Raw genomic sequence first — 12,464 nt, 5'->3', positions numbered from 1 at the left:
GCCTTAATTCTTATGAAAGGGTTAAGAAACTTTCTTAAAGCTGTCTTGAATACTTTAAGGGGTGCAGTTTTTAAAATGGGGCAACTTGTGGGGGTTTGTATTGTATGGGCCCCTCAAAGCCACTACACAACTGCACTGGTGCCTAAAAAAAATAGCTTTTTGACATTTCCTTGATAACGTGAGAAATCTCTGTAAAAGTTCTAAGCCTTGTAACGTCCTAGAAAAATAAAAGAATGTTCAAAAAAACGAGTAGACATATGGGAAATGTGAAATAGGAACTATCGTGTGATGTATTACTATTTTTTTTTACAAGCAGATACATTTAAAATTTAGAAAAAGGCTTACTTAATAATAATAAACCGAACCACAATCACAATTCTTTGGTCACTTCACCTCCCAAAAAATGGAATAAAAAGAGATCAAAAGGTCGCATGTACCTAAAAATGGTACTGATCTAAACTACAGTTCGTTACGCAAAAAATAAGTCCTCGCACGGCTTTATTGATTGAAAAATAAAAACGTTCTGGCTCTTAGAATAAGGCAACACAAAAAGTGAATGATTGTTTACAAAACTTATTTTATTGTGCAAACGCCATAAGACATAAAAAAAAAACTATAAACATCTGGTATCGGCGTAATCGTATCGCCCCGCAGAGTAAAGTGAATATGTCATTTATGGCGCACGGTGAACGCTGTAAAAAAAAACGAAAAAAAAAACAATCGTACAATTGCTGTTTTTTAGTCACCACGCCACCTAAAAATAGAATAAAAACTGATCAAAAAGCCGCATGCACCCCAAGAAAACTACAATGGATTCCTCAAGGGGTCTAGTTTCCAAAATGGGGTCACTTTTGGGTGGTTCCCAATGTTTTGGCACCACAAGACCTCTTCAAACCGGACATGGTGCCTAATAAAAAGGAGGGCTCAAAATCCACTAGGTGCTCCTTTGCTTCGGAGGCCGGTGCTTCAGTCCATTACCGCACTAGGGCCACATGTGGGATATTTCTCAAAATTGCAGAATATGGGCAATAAATATTAAGTTGCGTTTCTCTGATAAATCCTTTTGTGTTATAAAAAAATGGTATAAAGTGGATTTTCTGACAAAAAAAAATGTAAATTTCACCTCTACTTTGCTCTAAATTTCTGTGAAACACCTAAAGGGTTCATAAACATTCTACATGCTGTTGTGAATACTTTGAGGGGTCTAGTTTCTAAAATGGGGTATTTGATAGGGGTTTCTAATATATGGGCCCCTCAAAGCAACTTCAGAACTGAACTGGAACCTAAAAAAATAAATAAATGAGGCAATACGTCGCTTCTTACATTATACTGATAATGAGCCGTGCCCACCCCGAGATGACCCCAGTTTTGACCGTTTGTATAAACGGAGACCCCTATTAGACCGTTCCAGTGCCCGGTTTTGCCAAGCATACACCCCGAGAAGTGTATTTCTATTGATGAGTCCCTGGTACATTTTAAAGGGAGGGTTCAATTCCGCGAGTACCTGCCGGGTAAGAGGGCAAGTTATGGCGTGAAGATGTATAAGCTGTGAGAGTGCATCAGGGTATACCTACAGGTTTAGGATATATGAAGGAAAGGCCACCCCCAAACCAGACTGCATCCTGGACTACAATAGGTACATGGGAGGGATGGACTTGTCAGATCAAGTCCTGAAGCCCTACAGCGCCATGCGGTGTGGTATAAGAAGCTGGACGTGCACATCATACAGATGTCATTGTACAATGTGTACGTGCTACGTCGATGTACAGGCCAGACGGGAACTTTCCTGGAATTTCAAGAGGTGATTATCAAGAACCTAATCTTTAGGGACCAAGAAGGGGGACACCCAGTACTTCTGGAAGCGGGGCCACACGCATCGTACCAAGGCAGCAACACTTTCCAGAAGTTCCCCAAACTGGCAAGAAGGGAAAAAGTCAAGAGGTGCAAAGTCTGCTATAAGAGGGCGATAAGGGATGACACAATATATCAATGTGACACGTGTCCCGAATAACCAGAGCTCTGTATGAAAGAGTGTTTTAAAATTTATCATACATCCCTTGGTTTATAATTTACCCCAATTTTACTTACCCTGATGCACTCCACACAGCTTATCCCCCCTCGTCTTTCCCCTCTGAGCCCTGCTGTGTGTCCAGGCACCTGATAACAGCCACATGTAGGGTATTGCCATACCCGGGAGAACCCACATTACAGTTTATGGGGTGTAGGTCTCTGGTCAAAATGCTCACTACACCTCTAGATGAATGCCTTAAGGGTGTAGTTATTAAAACGGGGTCACTTCTTGCGGGTTTCAACTGTACTGGTACCTCAGGGGCTTCTGCATACATGACTTCGCACTAGAAAATCCCCAGTAGGCCAAATGGTGGTCCTTCCCTTCTGAGGCCTCCCATGGGCCCAAACGGCAGTTTATTGCCACAAATGGGGTATTGCTGCACTCAGGAGAAATTGGGCAACAAAATGGAGTATTTTGTTCCCTGTGAAAATAAGAAATTTTGATTAAAAAAAATTACATCTTATTGGAAAAAATTTCATTTTTTTAATGTCACAGCCCAATTGAAATAGGTGCTGTGAAAAAACTGTGTGGTCAAAATGCTAACAACAACCATAAATGAATTCCTTGAGGGGTGTAGTTTCCAAAATGGGGTCACTTTTGGTGGGTTTCCATTGCTTTGATACCTCTGAGGCTCTGCAAATGCGACATGGCACCCGAAAACCAATCCAGCAAAATCTGGACTCCAACAAACATATAGCGCTCCTTTCCTTCTGAGCCCTCCCATGAGCCCAAACAGCAGTTTATCACCACAAATGGGGTATTGCCGCACTAAGGACAAATTGGGAAACAAAATGGGGTATTTTGTTCCCTGTGAAAATAAGAAATTTTGATCACAAATGACATTTTATTGGAAAAAATGACATTTGTTTCATTTCACAGCCCAATTCAAATAGGTCCTGTGAAAAAACTGTGCGGTCAAAATGATAACAAAAACCATAAATGAATTCCTTGAGGGGTGTAGTTTCCAAAATAGGGTCACTATTGGGGGATTCCTACTGTTTTGGCACCTCAACACCTCTTCAAACCTGGCATGCTGCCTAAAATATATTCTAATAAAAAAGAGGCCTCAAAATGCACTAGGTGCTTCTTTGCTTCTAGGGCTTGTGTTTTAGTCCACGAGCGCAGTAGGGCCACATGTGGGACATTTCTAAAAACTGCAGAATCTGGACAATACATATTTAGTAGTGTTTCTCTGGTAAAACCTTCTGTGTTACAGAAAAAAAAAATGAATAAAATTGAAATTCAGCAAGAAAAATGAAATTTGCAAATTTCACCTCCACTTTGCTTTAATTCCTGTGAAATGCCTGAAGGGTTAAAAAACTTTCTAAATGCGGTTTTGAATACTTTGAGGGGTCTAGTTTTTAAAATGGGGTGTTTTATCAGGGTTTCTTATACATAGGCCCCTCAAAGCCACTTCAGAACTCAAGAGGTACCTTAAAAAAAAGGCTTTTGAAATTTTCTTAAAAATATGAGAAATTGCTGTTTATTTTCTAAGCCTTGTAACGTCCAAGAAAAATAAAAGAATGTTCAAAATACGATGCCAATCTAAAGTAGACATATGGGAAATGTGAACTAGTAACTATTTTGGGTGGTATAACCATCTGTTTTACAAGCAGATGCATTTCAATTCTGAAAAATGCAATTTTTTCAACATTTTCTCTAAATTTTGCAATTTTTCACCAATAAACACTGAATATATCGACCAAATTTTACCACGAACATGAAGCCCAATGTGTCACAAGAAAACAATCTCAGAATCGCTTGGGTAGGTTTAAGCATTCCGACGTTATTACCACATAAAGTGAAATATGTCAGATTTGAAAAATGGGCTCTGAGCCTTAAAGAGGCTCTGTCACCAGATTTTGCAACCCCTATCTGCTATTGCATGTGATCGGCGCTGCAATGTAGATTATAGTAAAGTTTTTATTTTTAAAAAACGAGCATTTTTGGCCCAGTTATGACCATTTTTGTATTTATGCAAATGAGGCTTGCAAAAGTACAACTGGGCGTGTTTAAAGTAAAAGTACAACTGGGCGTGTATTATGTGCGTACATCGGGGCGTTTTTACTACTTTTACTAGCTGGGCGTTCTGACGAGAAGTATCATCCACTTCTCTTCACAACGCCCAGCTTCTGGCAGATCACGCTGTGACGTCACTTCCCCAGGTCCTGCATCGTGTTAGACGAGCGAGGACACATCGGCACCAGAGGCTACAGTTGATTCTGCAGCAGCATCAGCGTTCGCAGGTAAGTAGCTACATCGACTTACCTGCAAACGCCGATGCTGCTGCAGAATCATCTGTAGCCTCTGGTGCCGACACGATGCAGGACCTGTGAGTGACGTCACAGCGTGATCTGGCAGAAGCTGGGCGTTCTGAAGAGAAGTGGATGATACTTCTCATCAGAACGCCCAGCTAGTAAAAGAAGTAAACACGCCCCGATGTACGCACATAATACACGCCCAGTTGGACTTTTACTTTTCAACACGCCCAGTTGTACTTTTGCAAGCCTCATTTGCATAAATACAAAAATGGTCATAACTTGGCCAAAAATGCTCGTTTTTTAAAAATAAAAACGTTACTGTAATCTACATTGCAGCGCCGATCTGCTGCAATAGCAGATAGGGGCTGCAAAATCTGGTGACAGAGCCTCTTTAAGGTCAAAACTAGGCTGCGCCCTTAAGGGGTTAAAAAGAAAAAATTCAGAATTGTGAAAAATATTTATTCAGGGTAATCTAGCCCAGAAATAAATGCTGTAAGAGAACACCCCAGCCGGCGTGCAGACCGGACATTATAATAAAATGAAATATTCAGCGAGTGACAATCACCTCTACAGTCCATCAATATCATCCGCTGTCCGATAATAGGAACATGAGATCGGAATGAAATTCTCAGTAATAGAAGCTGTTGGCATCGTCCAGTTCTATTATCTTCTGTGCCATGGATGGGGCATGTGTATATGATAATCTTGAGCTTTACTTCTGAGACATTAACCCATTCCTGTTTAGTTTAAGGGGCTTTAATATTGAAAATAAACAATGGGATTTCTGGAATGAAATAATAAAATCCTCATTCACTAAGTAAATGTACAACATGTATTTAAAACAGACTTATGTCCCTTTAACAACTCCGACTAGAGCAGGCCTCAATGTGCGTTCATGCAGTTTGTACCCTACTTTAGTGACCAAGGCTACTGTGCCAGGCTCCTTGCCCTCCACTGGGGCATGGAATAAGGCTTCATGCTCGTATGGATCGAACTTTGCGCCCGCTGGATTAAGCTTGACTATTCCGTGCTTCTTGAAAACTTTTTGCATCTGGACTTCGGTCATCACTAGACCCTCGTAGAGGCTCTTCAGATGAGGGTTCTCATCCTTGATTTCCTCTTTGGGGACGCTCTGCGTTGCTTTTTCCAAGACGTCTGCCACTTCCAGCAAGTCCTTGCAGAATCCTTGTATTCCTTCAAATATAAGTAAACATAATTACTCTCCACGGCCTGTAACTTAAAGATGTATGACCTGTATTATTTTTTTCTGTACAGGATTATGGCGGCAGCCGTCTTACTTTATAGCAGAGACATGAACAGAAAAATCTCAGTCAACACAAATTATGCATTTTATGGGAGTGTTGTAGGCATGCTCTGTGACCTGTGCAGAGGTCAGTGTGGAAGGAGGGAGAGGAGCGGTATATACATACATACATATATATACCCTGTCATTGTAATCCTGCCTGTGATGATAACGAGATGGCTAACCCTTCCTGTTCTGTAGTGATCACTCTACTATAGTAGCAGTAAGCAGCCTATTATAAATAGTGGTTCCTGTGTTATCTATATATAGAGGTGTTACCTGTCAGTGTAATCCTGCTTGTGAGGATAATGAGATGACTGCGGAGAAGTGATCTCTATAGAACAGGAAGTCTATTGCGGGTTTAGTGGTCAGTGTGAAAACTGCAAGATGTATTATTATATTTTTTTTTTATGAAACTCCATTCACAAGGAGCAACGATTGTTAATGTATAGGGACAAACAATCGTTAAGTCTCATAGTGGGGCTAAAAAATTATTAAGAAAGGTGAAATAAACTAACAACCCAAGAAATAAAGTTAACATTCCTTGCGCGCTTTAAGCAGCGTGCATTTGGATTGTATGTTCATTGGTGAAGGGCAGGCGTCTTGCCCCACTCCTGCAATGAATACGGTGTATCGCATGCACTGAGCAATTTGTATTAGCAGGGGAAGGACTGGTGCATATTAAGAATCTGGCCGGGACTGCACATGCGCGTTCCCCTGATGGGGGGGGGGGGGGGAATCCAACCCCCAGAAACAAAACATCACTAGTAACGTGCTGTATGCTAGGCCAGGACTATTGGCTCCTAGCCTTTGTGATTGGTGTACGGCATGTCACTAGAAGGAGCAGGAAACATGACGTCAGTCAGAGGTCACGTGATGCGCGGCAAGACTGGAGAAACGGCACTTTGGAATAAGTATGTAAATTAAGTTATTGTGGGTGGGGTTAGAGAACCACAGATAAAAGTTTAACTTGGAAAAACCCCCTGAAAGAGGTTTTCCCATGAGAGACATTTAGGACATATCCACAGACTATGTCATAAATTTCCGATAGATGCGGGTCCCACCTCTGGCGCCACTGCCTATCTCTAGAACGGGGCCCCCTAAACCCCGTTGTAGCTTTGTCTGATCTCGGACTCTCTGCCACTTCCTGGTTACATGGTCGGGAGTTACGAAAACAGCCGTTTCCATGACTCTCATAGTAGTGAATGGCAGTTACGGAAACAGCATAGCATGCGAGTTGCGCTGTTTCCGTAACTTGCATTCAGTTCTATGGACCTACGGAAAACAGCGTAGCTCAGCGACCTACTCTGTTTACGTAACTCACGACCATATAACCTTTTTCATGAGAAAACTCCTTCAATCAATAAGTCCCAAGTACTTCAAAAATGGTACCAAAAACATCTCGTCCCGTAAAATACAAAACCCCATATATCTATACATCAATGAAAGAATACAAAAACGATGGCTCCTGAAATGTGGCGATGCAATAACAAATTATTTTTGTTTAAAAGACTTTTCATTGTGCAAAAGCAGTAAAACATAAAAAAAACACCATGGTATCGTTAATGACCCATAGAATTAAGGTAACGTTATTTACGCCGCACGGTGAGCAATGGTGGAACAGCGGATTTTATTTTCAATTTCCCCTACAAAAAAAGAGTCAATAAATTATATGAACTCCAGAATAGCCTAATCGAAAAATACAACTCATCTGAGGGCTTGTTTTTTGCCGGATGTCAAGAGAACATAAAGAGGTAATGGCTCTAATTCCACCATGAAAAAACTAAAAAATATATTTGGTTCTTCAGGCCAAAATAGGACTGGTCATTGAGGGGTTAAAGGCATGACATAATAAATATGTCCTTGGCAGTTAAAGGGGTTTTCTCATCATAGACATTAATGGCGAGTAGACAGAACACGTCAAAACTATCTGATAGGTAAGGGTTGCAGAGGTGGGACCCCCACCAATCAGAAGAGCAGGAATCTCCACTAGGTGGGGCAGCCGCTGGCCCTTGCGTCACGGTGGAGACATAAACGTCTATAGTAGGAAAAAGACTTATTGGCGCTGTTCGCAGAGTTTTTTGCAGGCAGAAGAATCTGCCTAAAAACTCTGTCTGGAATTTTGAGGCAGATTTTGACCTGCCTGCACACGGTTTGCCGCGTTTTTCGGCCATTGAGCGCCACGGGGAAAAAATACAGCGAAAAACGCTTTCTCTGCCTGTCATTGATGTCAAGGGAGGTGAGACGGAAACGCTCGAAAGGCATGTTGATTCTTTTCCTTGCCAGCGTTTATTTCAGCGCATGGGGAAAAAAAACGCCTCCGCCTCCAATTGAAATCAATGGGAGGCGATTTCGGCCGTTTTTTGCCGCGGTTTCCGCCGGAAAAAACTTAGTGCAAATAGGGCCTAATTAGGATGCAGAGAAAAAATAAAAAAAATTAAAAAAAAAGACCAGCAAAACTTTGCAAGACATCTGAATGTAGTTTGTAAACACCCGTGCATATGCTGCAGAAACAACGGCATTCAGATGCATGGTTTTATGGAACAAATCTGCCAGATGTAAACATATCGCTAGGCTGCGTTCACACGTAGCAGAATTGTTGTGGATTTTCCAACCGGATTTGGAGGCGGAAAATCCCCAGCGTATGACAGTAGCAGCAAAGAAGATGAGATTTAAAAACGGTCGGCCACAGATTGTGGAACATTTCCGTTCCTACGGTGAGATCGTGGCTGTGAATTTATGCTGCGGAAGAGTTGCAGGTTTTTGCAGATTTTCTCTATTGAGTTCAATGGGGGGGGGGGTGAAAACAAATGCAGCAGAAATCGTTTGGTCTTGCTCCACCTACGCTGCACGTTCGGGATGTCCTGCTGCCTGTGTATGACGGGCAATGCCAGCACTCACCGTACAATTTTGCATCTTCCATCATTTTCTGACTCCTCTGTCTCAGGTTCTCGGTGTCTGCCAAGGCACGCTTGTATTTATCCTGGAGGGACAGAAAAGCAACCGGATTATTGGATAACTCCACCCTTGATGTCAGAAACGGGGGCAAAAGGGTCAGCAGGACAAAAGCGCCCATACACCACCCACGCTGCTTGCCAATGAGGCAATCTCTAGGCTCGTATGCCAACAGTGATCTGACCTCCCCCTCTAACGTCATCCTGGTCACATGGCAGAATTTACCAATCGTACATCGTCAGTCCTCCAACCAGGAGGCGATAACGGGGAACCCCAATGATCTGCTCTACAATCATGAAGCACCGACACCTGCTGCTCCTGCCACATGTAAATGGATGTGCCATCACAGACATTTGGGGCATAACGCTAAGATGTGCCACCAATGTTGGATTGGCGTGGGTCTGACTGCGGTGACCCCCTGGCAGTGGCTAGAAAAAGAGTGGTAGTGGAGCTAGAAAAGTGCCGTAGCCCTTTGTCTCGTGTTGGCTTTGTTTCGCTCTCTTTGAGCAGACGCATGGTCATCCTTTATGGTCCATGGCATGCTGATTGGTAGTCATACAGATCAGAAAGGCTGAGTTCATACAATGTAGGGGTAGTGCAGCCGCTCTACAGGGCTGGGCAATTAATCCACAAAAAAAAAAAAGGCCAAATTTTAGCACAAATAACCAACGTCGTCTTGCGCATTTTGTTTTTTCCCCCCTGTTTTAACTATCTGCAATGTCAGGACGCAGATACAGTTGAATCCAATGGTAGAGCAGGGAGCGGTAAGGTCCCTGCTCTCCCATTCACTATGTATCGCCAGATGCTTACGACTAGGCAAAGATAGGCGCGAGGCAGTGATGTCACCGCGCCTGTCTGCGCCGAGCCACATAGACCGGAAGAGCAGAGGGGTCTCCTCCACTCGTCGTTGGAACGGGGTTAGGGGATTATGTATTTTATTAGGCACTATTGAGGCTGTGTGGAGGGCAGTTGTGGGGGCATTATACGGTGTGGAGGGCAGTTGTGGGGGCATTATACGGTGTGGAGGGCAGTTGTGGGGGCATTATAACGCGTGGAGGCAGTTGTGGGGGCATTGCACTATGCGGGGGCAATACACTGTGCGGGGGCAATACACTGTGCGGGGGCAATACACTGTGCGGGGGCAGTGTCAGGGGGTATATTATATACAATAGACTCATGGGATAAACAATAATTCAATGCGTAGCAAAAAGGTGCGCGGCCTGAATAATCGTTCATTAATCGTAATCGAGGTCACATGTTCGATTAATCATGATTTTGATTCAGGTTTTAAATTGCCCAGGCCTGCGATGTAACCAGCATAGTGAACATGTTACTGCCATAGAGGGAGAGAGATGAGCAGCTGCCACACACTTGACGCTTATCTCCTTGAAAACTTAGGATCGTTCAGGTTCAAATCCAACATGTCCCCCAACAACGATAACCTCAAGGGTCTTACAGAGCGGTGACTTAGTAACGACACCAGAGATACAGTTTTCTTTATGTTGGGAATAGAGTTATTCTGGATCATCGACATTGATGTAGCGCAGGGGTCAGCAACATTTGGATGTTATTCTAAAGCCTTTGGCAGTCAGGGCATGCTGGGAGTTGTAGTTTCCCCGCAGGTGGAGTGTGGAAGGTTGTTGACCCCGGCTCTAGTGGGTCTATAGTGGTCGGCTTTAGGGCTGGTGACGCTCCTCTCACTCACCGTCACATCTTTCACTTGATCTTCTAACCTCGCCTTCTCTGCAGCCAGCAGTTCTGCGCTCTCTTCTCCCGGCTTCTTGCTCTTCTCCTCCTCACTCTCCTGCCCGGGTTTATTCGGCTGCTGAGCCGCTGTGCACATCAGCTGTGGACATTTCCTAACGTAGAAATTGGAGAATATTAATCATTGCGTGAGCCTTCCACAAACATGGGAGCTTTCAAGTAAACCCGTCGGGTTGTATTAGCCCCCCTAAACCGTCACTGCCGGCTTCCTCCAACTCTGGCGGAGGCGCCGCTACCATAATACCCCCAGGGCACGCGGGGTGCAGCAATGAAGCCTGGCAGAGTACACTGCACTGCACATGCCCGGGTAGCACAAAGCAACGGCACATCCACCAGAGATGGAGGAAGCCGGTAGGGTCGTAGAGCCGCTCGGGGATGTCAATTCGGCCTGGACTGGGTGACTCTTCAGGACAGCGTCACCACCCCCAGGACTCCTCATTGGTAATGATCATACAGCGGGCTGGGTTATACATCGGTTTTCTACATTTTGCGGCATCAGTATATACATAAAGGGGCGTGTTTGGAAACAACGTCAGGTCACGTATTACTGGCGGTTTAGGGGGCTAGAACGACCTGACAGGTGCCCTGTAACATGTATACTTTGTATATATAGCGCACTTACATTGAAGCCCTCTAAACCTCCACAGGACAATGACAGCACACTGTATGATAATAAGGTGGCACTCCGCTCTCAAGATTAAAGGGGCTCTCCCACGAAAATAATCACCTACCTAACCACAGTATAGGTGATAAATGTGCGATCGCTGCGGATCCAGCCTCTAGGACCCCCCCCAGCCATCACGAGAACCAGGGTCCCGTAGTCCCCGTATAAATGGAGCCGTGGACACGCGTGTGGACTACCGGTCTATTAAATCTATATGGGCCTGAGATAGACGAGCCGGACTCTGATAATTGGCGCGCATGCGTCTGCATCGCTACATTCAAACAAGGGCTTAGTTCTGGTGACGGTTGGGGGTCCGGCGGTAGGAATCATACATTTATCCTTTCCTCATACACTACAAGCAGTGATGTCTTTCTTGATGACCGGGATATTACACCATTATTTGTATGGCTAGAGTGAAGGAATGCGCTGCACCGGCCAATGCTGAGCAATGACGCAACGCTGGATAATCACACACAGCAACGTCCAAGGACGAGGGGATCACATGATGGACGGAGGCGGCAGCGAATGACAATAAAGAGGTGACTCGGGACTCCGAATGACAATCAGCGCAGCAGCAAGTCAAAAGTCACATTTCTGCACGACAGCCTGATCTTATGGACATGGACAACTCAGCTCAACATCCGTGCCCGCAGCTCCTGAATAACAAAAAAATTCAAATATATTTTACTAAAAAAAATGATGCGGATGTAGCAGAGCTGAGTTTGTCGTTGACCTTTTTCTTGGATACATCGGGATAACTTACTGACAATCCGGTTGGTTGACCTGCAGTCCTATGTAAGACTAGAGACAACAAATTGCAATGTATGGATGAGCTGTGCCAAATGACAATCAGTTCTGCTACATCGGCATCGGACTTACACGTCTCTATCTTCTGGAGAACTACAATTCCCAGCATGCCTTGGTGCAGGTAAAGCATGCTGTTACCATGACTACCCTGAACTCACTACACTCATGTTTCATCCTTCTTACCGGAGCGGTGCCCTGTGTGTCCGCAGCAATGTGCTCAGGTTATGCCCAAGTATCCGCAGGCCCCCGCACGCCATGTCTGTCCCCTATCAGCACTCACACGTACAAGACAAGCCGTGCTTCAACCTAACCTACTACTTCGTACTCCAGCCAATCAAACGCTCGGATGAGAAGTGAGCGCATGCGCAGTAGAAACAAGGTCATGCAGCCAAACTAGTCAAGGGAGGTTGTAGAGGAGTTGAAATGTCAAATATAAAGTTGAGACTGAGTTGAGTCCGCAGTGATTGGCTTGTGGGGACCGTGGGTGGAGTCTGAGGTGACAACTTGTGTAATACCTTGTAATGTCTGCGCATTGTCGGCTTTTTTATGTTTAGTAGTCATTAGAAATCTGATTCATGGCTTTATGTATCCTACATATATAAGTTGCAGTCCTGTAATCCGGCAACTGATAATCCGAAC

The 12,464-nt window shown here is 44.2% G+C and overlaps 1 protein-coding gene across 1 annotated transcript; it reads right to left on the bottom strand.

Moving 5' to 3' along the window:
- Positions 1 to 4,777: 4,777 nt before the first annotated feature.
- Positions 4,778 to 12,164, bottom strand: GRPEL1 (GrpE like 1, mitochondrial). Its single transcript, XM_075849013.1, has 4 exons — positions 12,009 to 12,164; positions 10,296 to 10,449; positions 8,537 to 8,618; positions 4,778 to 5,526 (listed from the first exon to the last, which is right to left on the bottom strand). Exons 1-4 carry the CDS (start codon positions 12,080 to 12,082, stop codon positions 5,180 to 5,182), a joined length of 657 nt encoding a protein of 218 aa, XP_075705128.1. The 5' UTR covers positions 12,083 to 12,164; the 3' UTR covers positions 4,778 to 5,179.
- Between the last annotated feature and the right edge of the window lie 300 nt (positions 12,165 to 12,464).

The sequence above is a fragment of the Rhinoderma darwinii genome, chromosome 1 (assembly GCF_050947455.1).
Source record: "Rhinoderma darwinii isolate aRhiDar2 chromosome 1, aRhiDar2.hap1, whole genome shotgun sequence".
In the NCBI taxonomy this organism is placed as follows: domain Eukaryota; kingdom Metazoa; phylum Chordata; class Amphibia; order Anura; family Rhinodermatidae; genus Rhinoderma; species Rhinoderma darwinii.
The sequence above is the reverse complement of the archived record's forward strand: the minus strand, read 5'-3'. Positions and strand labels throughout refer to the sequence as shown.

Excerpts from the sequence above, each read along its gene's own strand:
- GRPEL1 (XM_075849013.1), bottom strand. The coding sequence starts at position 12,082 with ATGGCGTGCGGGGGCCTGCGGATACTTGGGCATAACCTGAGCACATTG. Across the intron at positions 10,450-12,008 it reads ACACACAGGGCACCGCTCCG|GAAATGTCCACAGCTGATGT; the intron begins GTAAGAAGGATG and ends TTTCTACGTTAG. Across the intron at positions 8,619-10,295 it reads ATCAAGTGAAAGATGTGACG|GATAAATACAAGCGTGCCTT; the intron begins GTGAGTGAGAGG and ends CTGTCCCTCCAG.